General features: G+C 39.9%; 1 protein-coding gene across 1 annotated transcript in view; it reads right to left on the reverse strand.

Moving 5' to 3' along the window:
• Positions 1–21,041, reverse strand: part of IMPG2 (interphotoreceptor matrix proteoglycan 2) — a 53,101-nt gene that overhangs the window by 16,813 nt on the left and 15,247 nt on the right. Inside the window, exons 4-10 of the mRNA XM_053935986.1 lie at positions 14,786–14,817; positions 14,664–14,687; positions 9,223–9,252; positions 5,082–5,128; positions 4,522–4,613; positions 1,366–1,527; positions 238–296 (exon numbers count right to left, since the gene is read on the reverse strand). Of these exons, the coding sequence (XP_053791961.1) occupies positions 238–296; positions 1,366–1,527; positions 4,522–4,613; positions 5,082–5,128; positions 9,223–9,252; positions 14,664–14,687; positions 14,786–14,817 (446 nt within the window). The remainder of the gene's footprint in view (positions 1–237; positions 297–1,365; positions 1,528–4,521; positions 4,614–5,081; positions 5,129–9,222; positions 9,253–14,663; positions 14,688–14,785; positions 14,818–21,041) is intronic.

Here is a 21,041-nt window from a genome sequence, read left to right on the forward strand (position 1 = left end):
CCTTGTCTTAAAATCACAGCAAACATTTCATGTGAAAAATGTCAGGAGGAAAAAAATTCAGTTCTGTATTTCTATTTCAGTTGTATGTATAGAGGTACCAAATATGAGAGCACTCAGTTAATACATCCTAGGAGTTCCCACTCACACGCCTGACATCCTGCCAAGCATCGTGTCAGCTCATTGCATCATCATACATGATCATGCTCAATCACCATATATGCATCAGCATCTTTTTACCTGTAATCCAGGATATGGATGTTTTTGTATCCAGGTAGTCCTTCAAATACACTTTTAATCTATTTTGATGGAAAAACAAACAAATTAACACAGATTCCGTTCACTTCTGCTCACGTGGTGAGAAATCAGGAAGTGTTTCTAGCATTTTCCAAAAATGTATCTGAGTTGTTATATAGAATAGGTGAAAAACAGTTAATTATTCCTTTCTTTATGGAAGAGTAGTTTTGGTGACAAAAAAGAGAAAAGGGGGAAATAAAAGGGGAAATAAAAAGTACGAAGAACAACATCCAATATTCCCAAGAACTGTATAGAAACATTCCAAGGAGAGAAATCGAAAGAAACTGCCAAGATAATCAACTGTGCTACAGGAGTCAAAACCAAGATAGAGAATACTGAAAATTCATGCTGGTTTAGAAAGTTTTTTAGCTTCCAAAGATCCTTGCCAGTTGAGGATTATTTTTTATTCTGTAAATTCTTGTTCCCATCCCCCATCTCCTTATTTTTAAACTGTCTCTGGTGAGACTTAAACAATCACAGTGCTGCTGACATTTTTTTCCGAGAGCTTCTTTATTCAAAGTCAAAGAAAACCAGGCAACCAATCAAAGGATTGGAATATCCATGTGCCAGGTGGACTCTGTCCCATTCAACATTTTTTTTATAGACACATACCATGGCATTGCTACTTGGACTTACAACTAGGAAAACTGAGATGTCTAGCCTACACTAGCAACTTGTGAAAGTCATGGTGATAGTTTTTGGCTGCAGTGAAGAGTACATCTCTTTCCCATTTGGCCCAGGATCTGGCACAGGGTTAGACCCAGTAAAAAGGATTCAGAGAATCAACCCCAACTAAATGGGGCTAAGAAGGAGGCAAAACTAGAGAAAAAAGAAGCCTCATGATAAGCAGCCATATGACAACTTAGATGCCTCTCCAAGGAGAAAAGGAAGACACAGATCCAGCTCCCAAAATATGATGGCAATATAATTACTGCCATTACAGACAAAATGAAAAACAAATCTTGGAAACCATAGGTACACAAAAACCGGCAGCCCTGACACAGGTGATTTTTGCTGTTATTGCTTTGCAGAGCCAGCAAAAGGAAAAATGAAGTTAGGGGAGGGAATCACCTGAGAAACGAATCGTTCAGACAGCAGTTGATACACAGCAACAGATGGGTCCTTCAGCTCCTCACTGTACTGTTCACCAACAATCAAAATGTTGAACTCAATCATCTGCTCAGTTACAGGTCTGACTAGCTTTTCATCCTGCTTCTTTATCTCATTATTGATCTGGAAGGGAAGGAAGAAGGGAGAGAAGATAAACACTTACTGACACATGAGTGCTGCAGTCCAAAGCACAGCATGTTCACTGCTGGAGCCATCAGCACACCTGTTTGCCCTGCACTGTAATGGAGAGCTCGGGAAGCCTCAAGGACAGAGGCAGCAACTAATGAGGCAGTCTAGTAAGCAAGAACATTTCCTGAATTGAAGATAATTCTCCATTTGGACACCTTCAGTGTAAGTCCATCTCATTGACCTCAGGTACAAAGTGATGTACAGATGTGTGGACGGTTCACGAAGCAATTTAAAGTTCAACCATGCCTACTCAAACATGTCACTTGAGCCCAGTCAGTGCAGGCTGATTTACCCAAAATTTACTCATTTATCACAAGGCTCCTACTCACTATTCTAGCTGAGAGACAAGTTGCCTTTGCCAAGTTCTACATTTGGAACAACATCCTGCATTGTTCAGCCTCAGGAGGTGAGAGATCCTCCCAGATATACAATGGGCACTAGGAATGGGAGCTCTGCTGAGCTAAAGCAGTGGGCTTCAACTGCTGTGTCTACAGCTGCCCAAAAAGCCCCAGAGCAGTGGCTGTGCAGTGCATCAGAGATGCATGGAGCTATCATGGTTGCCACAGGCAGCAGTTTTAATGCCAAGTTTTAATCTAATTTGAATGACTGGGCATGCTTTCCTGGTATTTTTAAAACAGCATACTATTCCTTGTGGTATACTGAAAGACATCAGAAAAATTAAAAAAAAAAAAAAAATAGATACTTGTCTGGGAGGGAAGAGAAGGCTGGCTTGTTAATTTTAGCCAAATGTCTTTTCCTAGAGGTTTTGTCTTTGACTATTTACATACATATTTGTTGCTTTTTTCTGATTAAAAAGGAAAAATTGAGAGATCTTTTCAATGGAGCTGCAGTCTAAGTTATGTATCATGCAGGAAATGGAAAAACCCTTTCTCCAGAAAGTTTATCTGCCATCAGTGAGTAACTCGTACATTGTTTAATAGCCCTCTAAAAATTTTTAGTTAAATTCTCTTTCTGGCCCCTCACATTCCTTTTTCACTGGATAACTCTGTCCAAAGACCATAAGGACTGGTACATTACTTAAAGTTAGTTATCATTTGAGTGATACACATTTAGCAGGCATATATATAGTGCTATCCTTTGGCTATTTGCAACACTATGTAGTTTAAATAATTTATCAGCCCCCCAAAACCTGGTACAGTCAGCATACAAAGTGCAGAAGATGAGCTTTGCTCACTCTTGGCCTTGCAATCAGCAATGCATTTTGGCTGCTAATATCAATGAGGTGAGATGTAACTGTACAGAGTAAAAATGCTCTAGCAGCAGCAATCTAATTCTGGTTCCTTTCCAACTTACTGAGTGGTCCTATTCTCTGCTCCAGTAGAAATAATCTGGGCAGCTCTGTTTGAAGAGAATAATGCTGTTCTTGGGACCAAACCACAAGTGTTCTTGGTACATAACGTAAGGCGGGACCCTGCACTTGAGTCAGAAGCTGTCTGTTTCATATTCTCTATTTATTCCAACATCAGAGCTCCAGTCAGCACTGAAAGCTCTAGAAGAAAGTACAGTTTGGCTCAGCTTTGTTTCAGGGCCACACTAGGTTATTGAACAATATGGCCCAGTTAATCCCAGTACAATAAATTAGCTACTTATATGCAGTATGTGAAACTTTGTGAGCTTCTTTGTGATCCATTGAGCATTTCATTTTTATAAGAAAACAAAAGTCAGCTGATTGATAACACTGGTTTACAAAATTGTCTTCAGTCATGTTGGCCCATGAATACTGCAAATGGAAATTCAAATTTCATCTGGGTGTGAAATTCAAATTTCATCTGGAGGACCTGTTTCCTAGAAGCAAATACTGCCGTGGGACCTATGTGGTGGTCAGCTCACTTCTACAGAGATGTTTTAAATATGGGGTCTAGACTTCTCTGTGTTGTGAGCTTTGGTTAAATATCACAGAAAAGGTGACTTGTAAGATGTTAAATAAAAGTTCACCTACATCAACAGAGGAAAAAGAGCAGAGTATCAGAGTCTTCAAGGCTGTCCAGGCCACCTCTGCTGTCCTACATAATTGTACTCTGCAGACCCTTGGAACTCTACTACAGCAACCTAGGGAATATTGTGCTTCCAGAGGAATAATAATGTTCCACATTCTTCTTGAAGCTTTCAGAGCCACTAGGCATTCCCTCTCTAGTCCTATGACACTAGTAAAATCCTCACCTGATAGTTCAACTGATATATTATCTCCCACTGTGGAGGAAGAGGCATTTCAAAGCCTCTCCAAAATATCTGACCAGGAAAATGTCTTAAAACTTTAGAAATTCACACCCTGATTTTATTGATGTCATGATGATTTTTTGCCTTTCTTTTTAATATACCTCTTAGGTACTCTCAGTACCCTTGGCATGCATACTTATAATTCCTTAAGTCTGATACCTTAGCATAGTCCTGGTATTCTGTCAGGCCAGGAAACCAAACAGCCTAAAGGCCTCACAGTTGGAGACCAGAAAGCCCTATGCTATCTTGAGAAACCAAGGCCCCCCTCTAGAACACATCCTGCAAATCAGGATTAGGCCCATCTGAAGGGGAACACTTTGGGATAGGGGGATGCCATATTATTAATTCAAGCATCTCATTGGAACATCTTTGTTAGACATACTAATTTGCAAGGTCCATAAAATCGTATATGTGATCTACCGTGAGTGTGCATTTCAGCGTATTCCACCTTGGCAAATTGTCGCACCATAAGAATCCTTATTAAATACTGAGGTAAAAATCCTTTATCCCTTAACTGTGTCTGGCCCTTAATTTTAGGACCAAGAAAAAGGCATCACTATGAAATCTTAGTTTGTGTTAACACACCATATTAAGAACACCTTTAATTGCTATTAAAATGTAAATGACCATAAACAATATCATGTAGGGAAGGCAACAGAATGTTGAACCAAATGAAAAAAACCCACTCACAGTGGTGTCTACATTGTCATGCTCATGGATGGTATCACTCGCAGGACTCTCAACGGAGACCTCATGAGGGGGAGGAACATTAGCAGCTGCATCTGAGTTTGAAAGAGAACAGTATTATTTTGTTTGGGTTTGTTTGCTGTTTTTTTTTTTTTTTTTTTTTTTCTATATACCCACAAAGCAGTTCAGCAAGCATAAAAAATAGACAAATTTGATTCCTATTCCCATTATCTTGACAGCAAAAGCACAGGAGACACATGAAGAGCCTGAGGAAAAGTATCAAATACACTAATCACTATAAAATGCTAACATTCTGCCTAAGCAGATGTATTTTTGGAAACATGAACATAGGCGCAATAAAACCAGCACAGAACTAATTTCTTGAGTAGTATTTTCATGATTCACGAAATAACAAAATGTCAGCACATAACACGATCGCCAGATAACAAATGGCATTAGAGAGGTGTAAAAATTCAGAGCTCTTTCTGAAATCCAAACACATGAATTTCTCAATTTTCTGGTAATTCAGAATCAGCCTTAACAGCAGTTAGATAAAAACTGACCTCTCAGTGTGGTAACATCAGCATCTGAAGGTGGAGTAGGAGTCCCACTAGATAAAAAACAAATCAGAAATTGAAGCTGGATATGGTAAGCTAAATGTAGTAGTTTTTAATATTTCTGTGATTCTGATAATACACCAAGAAGTATATGTACAGAAGAAAATTTTTGTGGCACTATTTTCCTCATAACTTCATAAAAATTAGGATTAGCAGTATTTCAGTTATATTTTGCAACTTAGATTTGGTGCCACTTGCATCATACAACACATAATGTGCATCTCTGGGTTGCTAACCCTCTTGTACCCCAAATGACCTGGAGTCCCATACAAAAATACATTTTGCCTTCTAGCAGTTCTGTAAAGAAAGCAAATGTAAAGAGATAAAACACAGAAATAACTGCTTATACCCTATAAACCACTCAGTTTTTAAAACATTCCCCAGTGCATTCAAACACCATAACTGCACTGCAAGAAGATGGGTTCTTTTCATAATTAATTTTACTATGCTTATTTGGAAATCTTCAAAACACATCCATTTCCAAACCCAGTTATGGGATTCACACACACATATAAAATGACTCTGGGCCAAATGTGAAAAACATTTCAGAAGAAAAATCACATGAAGACTGTCAGCCTGAAGAAAAGCTAACAGCTTTGACACAACTCTTAGAGTAAGCCCAAGCTGCTTGGAGCCAATTCTGTAAGCCTGGAGCAACTGTCAAGTTACCAAGAGTGGGAGACATGCTCTGACAGAAACAAGTCTTTCCTGAATGAAGGGAAAAATATTTTTTGAGTTTGTCATATTGTTAACATATACAGCACAAGTGGTAAGACTAGAAGTTTAACTGCTGGGGAGAAACTGAACATTACTGAAGTTCATTATATTGAGATGTTTTTCTCACTTCTAAAGGATCTCCTTTTTTATTGGTGATCATACTTGTGCCATGAAACACACACTGCAGCAAGTCTTCACTCTAAAATATACAACATCAGCCATGGCTCCTGGCCTTGCCAAGTTTGTTTTATATAGATTCACATATTCTACAACTGGTCTTGCAATCTAGCCTATCCTCAAACAAAACTCCACTCAAAGTTGATATCTTGCCTCCTTCAGGCTGTATAGTCAGTCTTTGTATTACTCCAAAAAAGGTTTCCACCACCAGGCAGACAACGAGACTCACATTTCCATTCTATAGATACCAGAGCACCAGCATATGACCAGAGACCACAGATTCACTGAGTTAATGTCTGAAACACTTTCTCTCTCTGCCCCTCACAGACACATAAGGCCTATGTGCCAATAAACAAACCTGAGGGCAAACCTGATGAACTTTCTATTTAAGCCAAGAATGTTTTCACCCATCTTTTCCCAGAAGGCACAGTAAATCCTCCACAAAATAATTAACTATACCAAAACATAGTTCAGGGAATGTTAAACAGACAGGGTGAGATCTCCACAAAAATTCTAAAATATTAACAAAGAATAAAAACTTCCACATGAACAAATCAGAAAATACTTATTCGAGAGTTTAAACAGTATCTTCATGTATTTTCTTGTACAAATAAAATCAATGAACTCCATGCAAGCTTTGAAGTGTAGTTCTGCCTTTTTCCATCTCATGGACACTGGTACCTGTTTTCAGCCAGCACAGTGCAAGACTGCTTTTGAGTTTGCCAATTCTTTGACAAATTCAGTAAATCATTTTACTAAAAAGTGTAATTTAGACAAGATAGCCTCTCTTAAGGATATTTTTCTTGGGAATGCTGGTTATGTTTTGGAGGGATTTAGTTTATTTACTCATTTGTCATCTTAGAACTGCAATAAAAATTATTTCTTAATTATTAATTGGTCTGATGAAACATTTTCCAATAAAGTTCACCTAGCTTCAAGACGCCTCTTTTACCAGTTTCAATAGGAAGTATATTACATCTATAACAGAGTGTCACCAAATAACAGCATCAGAGCATTTTAGTGCATCATGTTTAATGTTCAGAAGCAGGAATGACTCTACTTTTCAGTAGAGGTGAACCAGTTTGTTATTTTATTCCTTACAAACTATTCAGTGTAACTAGGGTCAGAATAGAAACTCAACAAAGCAAAGTGATGAATAGTAAAAACTCTGCTACAGGATTTTTAATGTTCTGGTCTTTCAAACCTATATCTAGCCATTAGCTGAGTCCACCAAGAGGGCAACAAGATACATGATTTGCTGTGGGAAGCCCTGATCCCAACCTGAGACTCATGGGTCTTGATCCAGGTGGCCATAGATTGGTGCCCAGCATCCTTTGAGGGGCCTCCAGGCACTCCTGACCTCCAGCTACTGCCCCACAAGGCACAGGTCACCCATGCATCCCACATTGTCCCTGCCAGCCTTCTGCACACTTGTGCTGCAACTAAGGGCATCTCAAAAGGACCAAAATTACTATTTGACCAACTGAACACCCAATTCTGGGGTGGGTTAGCCTTGGCCAAGGGCCAAACACCCACCCAGCCACTCTCTTAGTCCCTCCATCTCCGTAAGACAAGGGAGAAAATATGATGAAAAGCTTCTTGGTTGAAATAAAGCGAGGAAGATCACTCACCAATTACCTCCATGGGAAAATCAGACTCAACTTAGGGAAAACGAATTTATTGCATATTTGAGTACATTTGGGTAGTGAGGAGCAGACTAACATTAAAACACCACTTCTTCACCCTATCCCAGGCTCAGCTTCACTCTGGACTCCTCTACCCAGCGCACGCTCTACAGGGGCAGCAGCTCCTTCAGGAAAGTCCTGCTTGCTCCAGTCTGAGTCCTCCCTCAGCTGCAGGGAATACATGATTTGCCTATGGTGTGGTGCCTTTGGCCTTGGCATTCCCCACACCACTGTTTCTCATTCGTTTTGCTCCCTCTTCCTCTCTCTGTACCATGTTTTTGCCCTTTTTCACACAGGCTTTCCGTGATCTTCTGCTGCCACCAGTGTAGGGCTCAACCCTGCCCGTCAAAGCTGTCTGGAACAGCCTTACGGCAGCCCCAGACGCACCCAGAGAGGAGCCCCCTGAATTAAGTTGCTTAAGATTTAAAGGAAAAATCCTCAAAGTAGACAAGGAGCCCCAAACAAAATGCTGTGGCATAAATCACACTTTCAAAAGAGGAGCTGTTTACAAATGGAAAGGCCTAATATATTTCTCAATTACTACTTCAAGATCAGATTACTGGTCATAGACACATTAAAGTGAAGTTCTCCAAGTTTCAAAAGTCCAAGAGGACTTTCTCTGTCACTGACCCCAACAAATGGCAGCTCCCCAACAGGGTACTTCTGTCACAAGCATCACCTTAGGCACTGGTTTAGCCACATGGTTACAACCACAGCCCAAGCCAGGCCTTGGGGCAGCCATGATAGCTCTGAAAGGTGAGGTGAGAGTAAGGCCAGTGTCACGGTGAGAATTAAGGTTGTGTAACAAACCCAGATCCTTAAGAAATAACAGACCACACTCTTTGTCAAGGCTAGGTAATATATTCTTACCGGTGCTGAGGGGCTTTTAAATACAAGCCCTCAGGAGCTACCAAATTTTCTGACAGAATTCCAGTGCACAGCTGGCTGAAAATTAAAAACCAAGCACTTGAACATCACCTAATAAATCTAACCAAACCAGTCAAACACCAAATTTGGTCAAACGATCAACTACCACTTTTTTCTAAGAGGATGAAAATATAGTTTTAAGGACACTATGCTGTAACCAAGCTCACTTTATGCACAACATTGATTTTTCATTACTTTACTAGAATAATGAGATCTGCTTTCTTTTTGCCTTCTACTTCCCCTTAACATTTTTCAAATGCCTACTTTATTGATCACCTAAAAATGCATCAATTTTACTGGGCACCTATAAGGAGGTAATTAAAAATGCACATGGTAATGCATATGAATTGTCTGAACACATCACTTTTCAAGGTAAAAACAGATTCAAATTTGCTCTCATTTGCACCACTTAAAATACACAAGATTTTGTATGGTTTTGCCCCAGGATTAATCCAGGGCCCACACTTGATTTTTAATTCTACCTACACAAGCAAGCCACTTCAGGTAGAGGGACTGTATTCCAACAAGAGTTTATTGTGAATTTGACATAGACATATGAAATGTAATTTCCATTGTCCTACCTGCATGAGTGATTCCCTGGATCATCTTGGCTGAGCAGTAAGCAAAATATAAAAACATACACATATGTATGGAGAGCAGGAAGGAGTACAGACAAGCAGATGTCTATGCACCAGAACGAACAGCACTGCACTTGTATTTCCTCGGTAGAAATAAGCGGTTTCAGATCACACAGCTCTGTTAGACACCAGGATCCAGGCAGGTGTAAGACAAGACAAGGGCCTAGGAAGATGATCTGAAGCAAACAGTGCTTATGGACAGCCTATACATATTACTACAGCAATCACAGCTCACAAATACAGCCTACATTCCCCTTCTTGTCAAGGCCCATGGTACAACTTCTGTGTGACATCAGTCATATCAGGAGAAGACGTGACAAGTTCCAGTCCACCAAAGCATAAACAGAGTTCCACTGACTCATAGGCCTAAACTGGTTCTTTATGTGCAGCCATACTGTGTAATTAAGGAGAAACAACACTGGACCTGTCAAATGGGCCATCACTGATACCATTTCACAGCTCCCCATGAAGTTCTATGAAGGTATTAGTTAGATTTTTCTCTACATTTCTCTTCAAGGTTTAAGACAAACCCAAGTCTGTGGTTGAAGAAAATAACATCTTCATATTTGCAATACACCTTCTGGACATCCACCAGTTTATCCATTATTTATAAGATAGTTGGTCAATTTGAATGTTCTAAAGTCTAACTGGTGTCGTGGGGACAGGATATTTTCATGCTCATTATCCCAATCGTGGTTTTTGTTCCCTGTCCTCAGTTTGTTTTGTCTTCCTTCCCCCCCCCCCTCCGGCTGGCTGCTGGCTTGCCGCTTAGCTTGCTTGCTGCTTTTGCTTGCTGCTGGCTGCCTGCTTTGCTGGCTCTGCTTTCCTCTCTTTTTTCTCTGCTTTTCGCTGGCTTGCTTTTTAGCCATTTTTTTTTTCCTTTTTCCCTGTTTCCGTTGTTCCCTTCCCCCCCCCCCCCCCCCGCCGAAGACATGGGACCTACTCCGGGCAGGAGCTCCCCCGGGGTCTGCGAAAGAAGCTGCGTACCCTCTGCGGCGAAGAGAGATACAGCTCAACCCTCTTGGACTGGTGAAAACATCTGTGGTCATCTTGGGCTATTTCTCTTGTGCTGGGGAGTGTTTTTTGTTGTGCCTTAATAAACAAGTTTTTTCCACTTTCCCCTCTGAAGGAATTCCTCCTGAACCCGGTGGTGGGGGGAGGTTGCGGAGGGTTTGGTTTCCTATAGGGGGCTCCTTTGGAGGTGTTTTCCCCTAATTTGTCCAAAACCAGGACACTGGCTATGTCAAGCATTTCTTTTTCTTGAACAATATTACTTCAATTCTCATATTGCACAAAGGAGAGAAAAATTTATTTTCTGATTTTTCTCATTTTCGAATATTTCAATCACACAGTCTTGAACTAACTAGCATGCAATTTAAGAAGTATTCTTATGCAATTTCAGAATGCAAGACAAAGCCTTGTAATCAGATTCTCTTCCTTTTAAATTTTACATGTGTTTATCTTAATTTTCATTTAGGTAGTTCTTGAATTTTAATCTCTCTTGGTTCTAATTAAAACAGGACAAACCTTTCATATTTGCTGCCAGACAGTAGGGAGCACAAAAGAAAATATGCAACTGAAAAGGAACAGTGTGGAACTCTTCACATGTGGTAAAGCTGTGTAGATGATAAAAAATGTCAGAAATGAGGAATATCACGGCCAAGTGCACATGCAAAGAAACTCATGCACAGTAAAGAAACTCAGGTACCTTTCTATGTCACTGCAGGCAGAACTGCTGAACTGATGAAATTATCCCAGCACAGAAGACAAACTCTTACTCTTTCATGAAGCACATTTAGATAAATAGTACAAAAGCCAAATTGATACATCATCATCCATTGCTACCACCGCTGATTAAATATGTATTTCAGATTTGGCAAGGCAGAGAACATGGACAGAACACAGGAGGTCTGGACAAGATTTACTGCCACTAATTTCATTGAGGTTAGAATCAGCAAGTACCATCAGAAAGGACACGTGCCTCTACATATTTCATTTTACATTAAAAAATGCTCCTGAAGAAGTGGAAAAGTAGTATGTTATATTCCTCCTTTTCAACTATCCTATCCTCTTTATCTTTTCCTCAGTATGCTGTTGTGCATACAGCATTCAAGCAAGGCTATGACATAAAAGCTCTTGTTTTCCACTGCAACAATTTTGTGCTACTTCTTTGCTTGCAGCTGATTCTCAAGCTCTGGCTTTTGATCCCCCAGGAATTAGACAAAAGAACTGTCCTATTGTCAAGAGACAGACTCCAATATTAAGAGACACAACTTCATTGTGTGAAGTGCCAGTGGCCTACTGAATAAAGCAATCAGTAAAAGTCTTTAGCTGATGTAGTGTTCTGACACTTCCAACTGGGGCAAAAACTCTACAATGCCCACTGCACTGCTCCGTACACATGTGGATTGTGTCCCATATATTGCTTTTCCTTTTGACGCTTTCTCCTTGGTGATACTTAGCTTAATCACTCAGTTCCTGAAAAGGCGAGGGTAGCTGAGCATTCAACCTATGTGAATGCATGCTCTAAACCTTACGGGGACAAACTTCCATCCTGCTCTTAGGCCACTGTCAGTAATGCCAGATTGGGAGTTATTCCAGGAACTAAACCACAAGAGCACAAGGCACCTTTCTGTAGGCTACATTAAAACTAGCCCAGCATTTGACTAGCTGAAATCAGATTTTCCAGCTAGAGAGAGACACCACATTGTCATCTATGTAGGATTATATGAGTTGTATCCAACTACTCAAGTCACAGCTTCAATTCTACAGCTATTTACAGCCTTCAGCACAGATTTGATTTGCTTTAGAGAGGTAGTAAGTTAAAAAGACTAACAGATATCAAGGGCTTGTCTTCCATTCCAGATCAACCAAAAATTAAGAAATTGTTTCAAAGAAAAAATATGTCTCAAAAAAAAAAAAAAAAAAAAAGGGATTGGTCGCAGCTTATGGAATAGTTTCTTGTGTGGAGGCTATGCTCTAGAACCTATGGCAAAATTTCTCTTGTTCTTATCAGTGGGAAAACAGACAGAGAAATATGACCCATGCCAGGCCTCCAAAGTGAAATGGCTGCTTCTGCACAGTCATCAGAGACACTGGATCTCACCACAGGACAAATCAGAAACTTCAGCTAGACTCTTACTCCAAAGCACCATCTGGAGAAACCTGCTCTTCCCTGGCAGTGTGGGAATCTCACCTGAATGTTTCATCTAGATACTGAGGACAGTCCTGCCTTCCCTCGAGACAAGACCAGAACAGTTGTCCCTTCTGACACAGGTGGCACAGCTGGGTGACAAGTCAGCTGTGCTCAGATCCTGGCATTGCCCTGCACTGGGCCAGCCTCTCTCTGCACATGTGGGTCAGCAAGTGAGAACAGCAATGCCCAGGAGAGGGTAGGACTGCACTCACTTTTCCTTTCTGCAGGAGGGACTTGACACTGGATTTACCATCCTGTGCCTTAGAGGCTGATGGTGGTCCTGGGTTGGGTACTTATGATAATTTCTTACAGAATATTTTTAGAAGAACATTTATTCTGATTTTTACTGGGAGGTCCGGTTATTTTTCAGGGACTAACATTGGCTGTTGGCAGTATTGAGATGGCTGACTTACTCCTCTTGGGAGAAGATGTCTGGAGTTAGATGAGACATCTTCTACCCATGACAGAAAATCATGGCTTTGTTTTTTATAGGACTCTGGCTTACAAACTTCACATCTTAAACCATGAATACTCTAAGATGTCTGGAATGGTCTTAAAGTAAGTTTGGATTTTATAATGGAAAAATAATTTCTACTAATTTCTCCTGATGTTCCATTACCCAGGGCAAGTCTACCTGTTTCTGTCACTACTTCAGTCCTCTATCACCCTCTTTATGCTATAAAACACTACAATTTCCAAACACAAGACAAGCAACAAATCATAGAGGAAAAGATACAGTAAACCCAAAATATAAACCAGCAATAACAAAGATCCCAACCTAAAGCTATAAACAGTCTGAAGCAATACATACTGAAATAATAACAGTGCATTTTTGAGACAGATGCAGCACAGCCCCACAGTGAACTGAGTTTGGCAAAGTTTGCCAGTTGTCTACTGGAACCCCTTTAATGTTGCCATGAAATACTTCATAAGATGGCTTTTGGACAAGTACAACATTTTATCACTCTGATCCACCTTTCAATCAAAAGCTGATCTTTTTGCACTGTTCCTTTGTTTAGCCCAGTACATGGTAAGAGTAGACTAAGAGTAAGTAAGAGTACATGCTTAGACTCTAAATGCATTGACTCCAATTCCTCTCATGTATCTCTACATTTACTAGATTTCCTGAGTGATCACACAGAAGGATGCAGCAGGTTTTCAAACTCAAGCTTTTTCAGAACAGATGGACACTATCCAGTTGACCTGGAGGCTTCAGGGAGTGCTCTTGTCAAAGGAGCACTCTACAGGACAGAGAGAAACCAACCTTTTAGAAATCACTTTAGCCATTATCATCTCACATTATTAATTTTAACATATGCTGTGGTTATGAAATCACTATGAGGATACCTAATTTGAGAAGTTGGGGGCTTTTCTAAGAAGTCTGTTAAATAATTACTCTTCCTGGTATTTTAACTACTCATATTTAGCATAGCTTTATGTGGCCTGTAAAGCAGAGAATTTAATCTGCCAGTTTTTCAGAGGAGCTCAGCACCAGAATGTTTGGGTTTGAATTACTCTACAAATAACAGCTTAGATTAAGTTCTGAGTAGCAATGGAGCAATAATAATTTGAACTTCTTTTCAGTTCAATAAAAGACATGAAAATAACAGGTTAGGTTCAGGTTTGCTTTGCTACAAAGATGCCACAAATTAGTTTTCAGTTTTATTGCCTTGTTAAAAGTGTGAGGAGCCCAAACAGCCAGTTCCCTTGTAAATGTTAATGGAACACATCTCTTGAAAGTCTTTCAAAATAGCATTTTAAAATATTCCATTTTCTTTTTCTATTTGTAATGATGACCAGGACTACCTGAAAGCCTTTGGGAAAGAATTTCAAGACAACCAGAACACTAATACAAGTGACTATGGACACACCTCTTTCCCAGAATAGATTTCCCCCACTAAACCTCTTTAGGTAAATAGCCTGTGTCTGTGCCTGGCAGCCAACAAGGTGATGACACACTTAAGCAGAAGTACAAGCCTCAGATTGGCTGAGCTATTTTGAGCATGCCAACCATACCAGGACAGAGGCTCACATGCAAGAACCACCAGATTTCTCCACCACACTTTTCTTTATGTCCTTTTGCACAAAAGTGAATTTTATTCATCTCCAGTGCACCAATCACTGTCAGCAGCAGCAAGAACCAGAGAAACTATCTACTACTAGCCTTTAGAAAGGGAAAATTACTTACCCACATGACCAATCAGCACAGGAACTGAGAAGAAAAAGAGAGAAAAGGTTACAAAATGTCACGGCTGAGCCATCTGGTTATCTCCAGAGAAAATAAAATACAAGGAGAAGACAGATACTCACCTGCCCATTGCTTCCTTTGTATAGGCCAGTTTCTGGAAAACAAAAACAAATCCTAAATATATTTGAGTAATATAAATTGAAATAATTTGAAATGCAGTTTACACCACTTTATTTCCTTCTGCATGCTGAAATAATTCTATTCTCTGTACTGTCATTTGTTAAGTTCAAAATTTATTAACAAAGTCCCTGCTGAAAAGGAAATATGTCTAACATTTCCAAAATACAACTGAAACTCAACATCAGGCAGTGTAAAGAGCATTAGGTTTGTCAGAGGTGCTCTACATTTCCTAAAGTGTTCTGCAGGTACAACATTCTCCCACGTTAGAGGACACCAACAATAAGAACCTTTTAAGCAAGCACTCTTCAGAAATTCAGTATTACTTCTAACTGTCTACAGATTGAAAACAATCTTTTGAAAGTAAAGCTACAGCTTGAAGTACCACAGCAGGATTAATCTGATGACTTTGTTCACAGTTATACAAGTGGCAAGGATGATGTTTTCTCCTGTACTGGTGTAGGGCTACACAGTTCATTTTTTTTTCATCAAAATTCTCAAGGTATTAGTGCAATTAGTTCTAGAGGCAAGTCAGAGATGCTTCTGTGAGGAACACCACAAGAAGTGGAGAAGGTCCTGAGAAATAATGGGATCTGTTGAGAAATAATGCTGTTGAGTATCCTGCTGCTGTACCAATATAAAGAGAATATCAAATACTTACAGAGAATTAATGTCCGTCCACAAAATTCCTACTTCTCTGCTTTAGGGGGTCAAAAAAGGATTGTTTGGTGGACTGCTTATTGGGCTGGCTTTCTTTGTATCATCAATGCAGGTATATTTTTCAGTAAAAACAACAGGAGGTGTTTCAAATCTCCTTTGAAATTAAATTAAAATTCACTTTAAAAATACTATTTTCACTTTGCAAACTTCTCTGAAAAACACCCATATGTATTCAGTGACCTAAAGACTGTCACTCTAAGCTATTCTGATGGTTCTTGTGAAGGAGCGTTGAAAAGGCAAAAGAGACTTTTTGAGCAGTTTAGCCTGCTCACTCTCTCCACTTGTGTTTTCCTGTGCTTCTAGGAAAGTGAAGAAATTCAGCTGCTACTGATTTGGAGCCATGTCAGTGAGTAGCCTTCTCTTCTTTCTAGGACATGAGGGCATTGTGATCACAGCTAGAACCGCAGACAGCTTGGATATCAGCCCAAACAGGGCTTGACAAAATACTAATTTCAGTCAGGTTGCCTTTCAGCATGTTCTTTGACCAACATTTATTATACAACTCAATTTAATCAAGCATTTGGAGATTCTTTAGTATGAAAAACTAAGACAACAGCAAGAGTAGTTGTAAGTGACAAACAAAGAAACCAGGCAGTCTACAGTGGAAACTCTAACTTGGGGGCACTAAAGCTGCACTGGACTTTGGGTAGTTTTATTAAGGGCTTATTATGCTGGCACTGGCATCTACAAGGAAGATAGTGATTTATTCCCTCTCTACAAGGCTTTGGAAAGTTATCTGTAGTAGTAGCTCAGTAAAAACTGTTTTTTTCATTAGAAAAGGAGATGTTCACCCACACTCAGCCAGTCAGGGCAATTTGTCAGTGCTGTTAAAACCAACCTCGAGTATTACAGGCCACACACATCTTTTCAATACCTAGTGCTAGTCTGTACCCAGCAGCTTTGCTCACTGCTCCTCAAAAGCCCCTGAGACCAGAGCTCAGTGCAGTCCTGACTTCCTAGAGCAAGGAATAGGGACACCCCAGTGAGGGGTACCTGGGCCAAAACTGTTGCAGGGCAGTCTGAGGAGCTGGTGACTCCCAAATTCCCTGAGTTTGGGTCTCTGGACTTAACCAATATGTCTTATTATTTCCAAGTCATCTAGTCAACAAATTATAAGGAGAACTTATAAGAACCAAACCTGAAATGTCAAATCATTATTTGAATGGCCAAAGTCTAGAAAAAGAAACACTACACGGTCTCCACAAACACATTTTTAATAAGGCATCAAATTACTAAATTCTCATATAATTTCATAGTAACCTAGGACCCCCTATTGGAATAGTCTGTAGTGTGACTGTCTTCCTCACTCTCAAAAGTTTAATTTGCTTTCCAGCCTGGGGTGGGGCAAGCGATGACATATTTGAACTCTATGGCAAAAATCACCTTTTCTCCCTAATTAGAAGCCAAGGTCTCTAGAATTCTAATATTGGCTTGTTTAATCATTTAGGACAGAACAGCCTTTGCCAAAGGCTCACCTCACTTCTTTGATTCAGTTCCTTCATTAAGATGGAGTTGGAAATTTACTTATTGCACACAGACTGCAAAGATTATTTAATGTTTTCACACTTTCAATACTTGAAGTGATCTATAAATAGTTCTCCATAACAGCAGTCATTTTATGTAATGAAAAGTTATCATGAATTAATACCAACACATTAAACACAGGCTACAACAACACAGCAAATCACATGTAGTACCAACCAGATGAGCTTCTGTCAACTCAGGATGTTGCAGAAAAGCCATTATATAGGATATTCTTGCCTGATCCTAAGAGACTATTGTTATGCACAGAAGGCAAAATATCCTGAGGGTAATCCCAGGCAGGAGAAAAAGGCAAAGGAAATGTCAAGGAGATCTAAAATACTCCTGCGGCATGCAACATAATCCCATATTCGTTAATCCCATCTGTGTAGTACTGTATGAAGTATATTTGATTTAACCCACCTATACACCTCATTTACAACAGGAAAATCACACCAAGAAATGGTTCTTTATCTGCCAGTCCTGATTTCCCACCATGGTGCATGGCAGAGCCACACTGTCATGAAGGCAAGGCCACAGCACTGGGGATTATTCAAGGAAAGGGAGGACAATGCCCAGAACTGAAGCTATAGAGAAAGGCCAGAACAGGAGCAGTGCTTTGAGGCACATTCCTGACAAGTCAGGTAAAAATACTGTTTACAGTGAGTTAGAGGAGAAATTGCAGGAGCAGCTTAGTGGAAACAGGTATTATTTCAACTATGTGCATCTTGAAATGAAGGCTACAGACATATATAGTGCAAGAGTGGAGGGGTTTTCTTTTTAAACCAGAGGAGGCTAAAACTTGTAATGCAAAGAATGAAAGTTAATAAGAGAACAGTAAGTGCATGGATAAGAAAAGGGCTGAAGAAAATCTGACACTATGGCTGAAAGGAGGGCAACTGAAATTTTTTTTTTCATGCATAGAAGGAGATGGGGGATGTGAAAGAGCAGATATGATCTGCTTTTTTCCAGATTTAGAAGAAACTAAAGGAAGTGTTCTATGCAAAGAAAACAATGTAAAGAACTGGAAAGAGTGGTAAGGACATTTAATTAAACAGAGAAAGACAATGGTAAGCAAGGAAGGTCACAGAACAGGGGAAGAAGAGAGACAGCAGAAGAAATTTTCCACAGGAACCTGAGGAATAAAAAATAATCTGCCCCTGTGATGTGTTCAAACAACAGCACTGGGAGTAAATGGTTACAAATAATTAATATAATTGGGATACCACATCCCACCTTCGAATACGGCTCTCAGAATTCAGGCAAAATCACTCATTTTACATTGCTAAATACCCATTTCATCATGCTAAGGAGGTGTTTTGTTATGCCACCCATTCAGGCATCCTCAGGCAGGGTTGCCTTCTGCCCTCTCATCCTAATCTGTCACTGAGCAGTTTATGCTGCAAACACAGTGAAGCAGATAGAGCTGCTCATGGGCTGGAAAGTAAATACTACACAAAAGTACTGCTGAGTCAACACCTTGAAGAGTTTGTATCTTGTCCTGGGAACTTTTCAAGCTGCCTTTCAGTAGATTAGCACCTCCCATCACAGTTTGGGGGATTCCTGGGGAAATTGTCTGCCTTTTGAATCTCAGGGAAAGCTCTACCACTAACTCATTTCCTCACTAAATCTCAGCTTAACTCTTGGCTCTCAGACCCACCAGAGTGGGCAGAGCACAGATTCTCCTCTCACCAGCAACCAAAAAAATCTCACAGACCTGCTTCCTTTGGAAAGGATTCATAACCTAGTTCCTGCTGTCCCAACAACAGGTACTGTGCCCCTGTTGCATAGAGCAACAACTGCCCAACACTGTCAGATATACTTTATTAAAGATATGGGGTTGTACAGGAGTCCTCAGCAGGTATGGTTGAGTATCTGCTCAACAGATTAAGTTGCATGGGTTCCTTTAAGGCTTCATTTCTCATAGCAGCTTTTCTCAACATCTCTTGTCATTGTAGATTGTCATCAGATCTGTAAGGAACAGCAACTCCTTAAAACTTTATTTTCTGAAATTTGATTGAAATCCGGGGAAATTGAAATTATAACGTGTATTACATGCCCGCATTGGAAATACAGGATGCAGACAAAACTTTACACTGAAGGCCCTGCAGGATCAGGCTTTAAGCTGTTTTTTGCTATGGACTCAGGAAGGCGTCCTGTATGCCAGCTGTAAATTCTCCTGTGAACAGCACAGGTTGTGTTGCTTTGGCAGCAGTGTCTCAACCCCATAGCAAGTCATCCATGGTTCTTGGGAAATCAGTATCTCCTCACTTGGATTTTCCAGAAAATGTCTAGCACAAGTTGGGACATGGCCACAATCACAGGGGAGCGTCAGGGCGAATTTGGCAATACTGGAATTCCAAAAATACATGTCTCAAAGCATAGAATGGGATGAATGAGGATGTTACAGAGGATGAATGTTACATTCTATGTAACAGGGTTTTACTCCCCACTGAAAATACAGCTACACAGTAAGGAACACAAGCCAAGTTAATTTATAGGAAGGAATGTTTACATGAAGACTTATACTGGAAAAAAATTCACCCTATAGATTGGAATTACCTCTCCATTTGCATTTCTGTCAGGAGTTGAAAAAAAAGATGGGTTGACAATCTCACAATTTGTAAATCTACTTAACATCCAAAGAAATTAGTTAGGATAGTGTTCTTCTTATGTAAAGTACTGTCAGTTAACATGACAACAAAAATTAATATGAAAATTCAAGGGGAAAAAATATTTTAAATATTTTTTATGCTTGGCATTAATATGTCCACCTGCTCATTCTGAAAATCTGGCAGGTGATCTGCTTAAAGAAACTCAAGGGTATATTCTGTACTGGTGCATACAGAACATGCATGTATATAAGATATTATATGGAAACCCCCAAAGGTAGACCTCACATCTCCAAGACAAAAAAAGAAGGATGAAAGCTGAGACAAGCTTGTCTAAGCTTCAACTGATATCCAGTAAAAAAGTATGTTAAAAGTAAGAAAAAAGGATTTTTCTCAATATGAACTAAGTTAGAATGGAGCAGACATTGCAGCATCTGTGGGAGTGTGACAGTGATTACTGGGGATTAGAGGAAAGGGTAAGAAAGAAAACCAAGGAGGAAGGCTAATAAGATGGCATTTAATTACACTGCTTGTAACAGACCCTCCACACTATAAGAAAAGCATCATGAAAGCATGAATTTGCTGAATTACTGTTTATTAAAAGCAAACCCACAGATTTAATTTGCCTAATTTTCAGATACACAGAACTTCTTTTGCGGGGGTTGGGGGGTGGAATTCAGGACATGCAGTATTTCTAAAAATTAAATTTCATGTTGTAATCTACCAAAAAGTAATACAAAAGTACACTTTAAAATAATACTGCCAGAATCTGCCAACATGGTTTCCAGAATCTACAAACTCTCAACTAACCTCTTGAAATTAACCACAGATGATTTGCAGACATTGGAGAGCAGAGGAAGATTAGAAACAAGTGGTATTTAATGAGGAGTGTAATGGTCAAACAAAAAAAAAACACTTCAGAAGTGAATCTTCCTTTTAAGCAACAGTGTGGCCCATTCACAGGTACCACACCTACGCACTACAGAGTCCTGTGCATGCAGTGAAACTACAGCAGCCCTTTGGTGATCGGCTCCTTGCTTTAGAGATCAAACTTAAAGAATGGGGAAAAAAAATAACAACAGCTAATCATGACCAAATGAATGAGCATTCTGTAATAATGAGAGGGAAGCAAAATCCCACTAGTAATGGGAAGGCTTGACCATAGAACTTGGACTTCTTAGCTGGTGAGAGTGGAAAGAACACGGGAGTTGGACACAGGGCTTTAGAAAGTGTGTTTGGTCCCACAGGCTGAACCCCAGCTCTTACCACCACATTAGACTGGGGCAAGCAGCTACCAGGAAGAAGGATGTTCTTAAAAGCAGAGATGTATCCACTGCATCTGTTTGAA

Source organism: Vidua chalybeata, chromosome 2, assembly GCF_026979565.1.
Source record: "Vidua chalybeata isolate OUT-0048 chromosome 2, bVidCha1 merged haplotype, whole genome shotgun sequence".
Classification (NCBI taxonomy): Eukaryota; Metazoa; Chordata; class Aves; order Passeriformes; family Viduidae; genus Vidua; species Vidua chalybeata.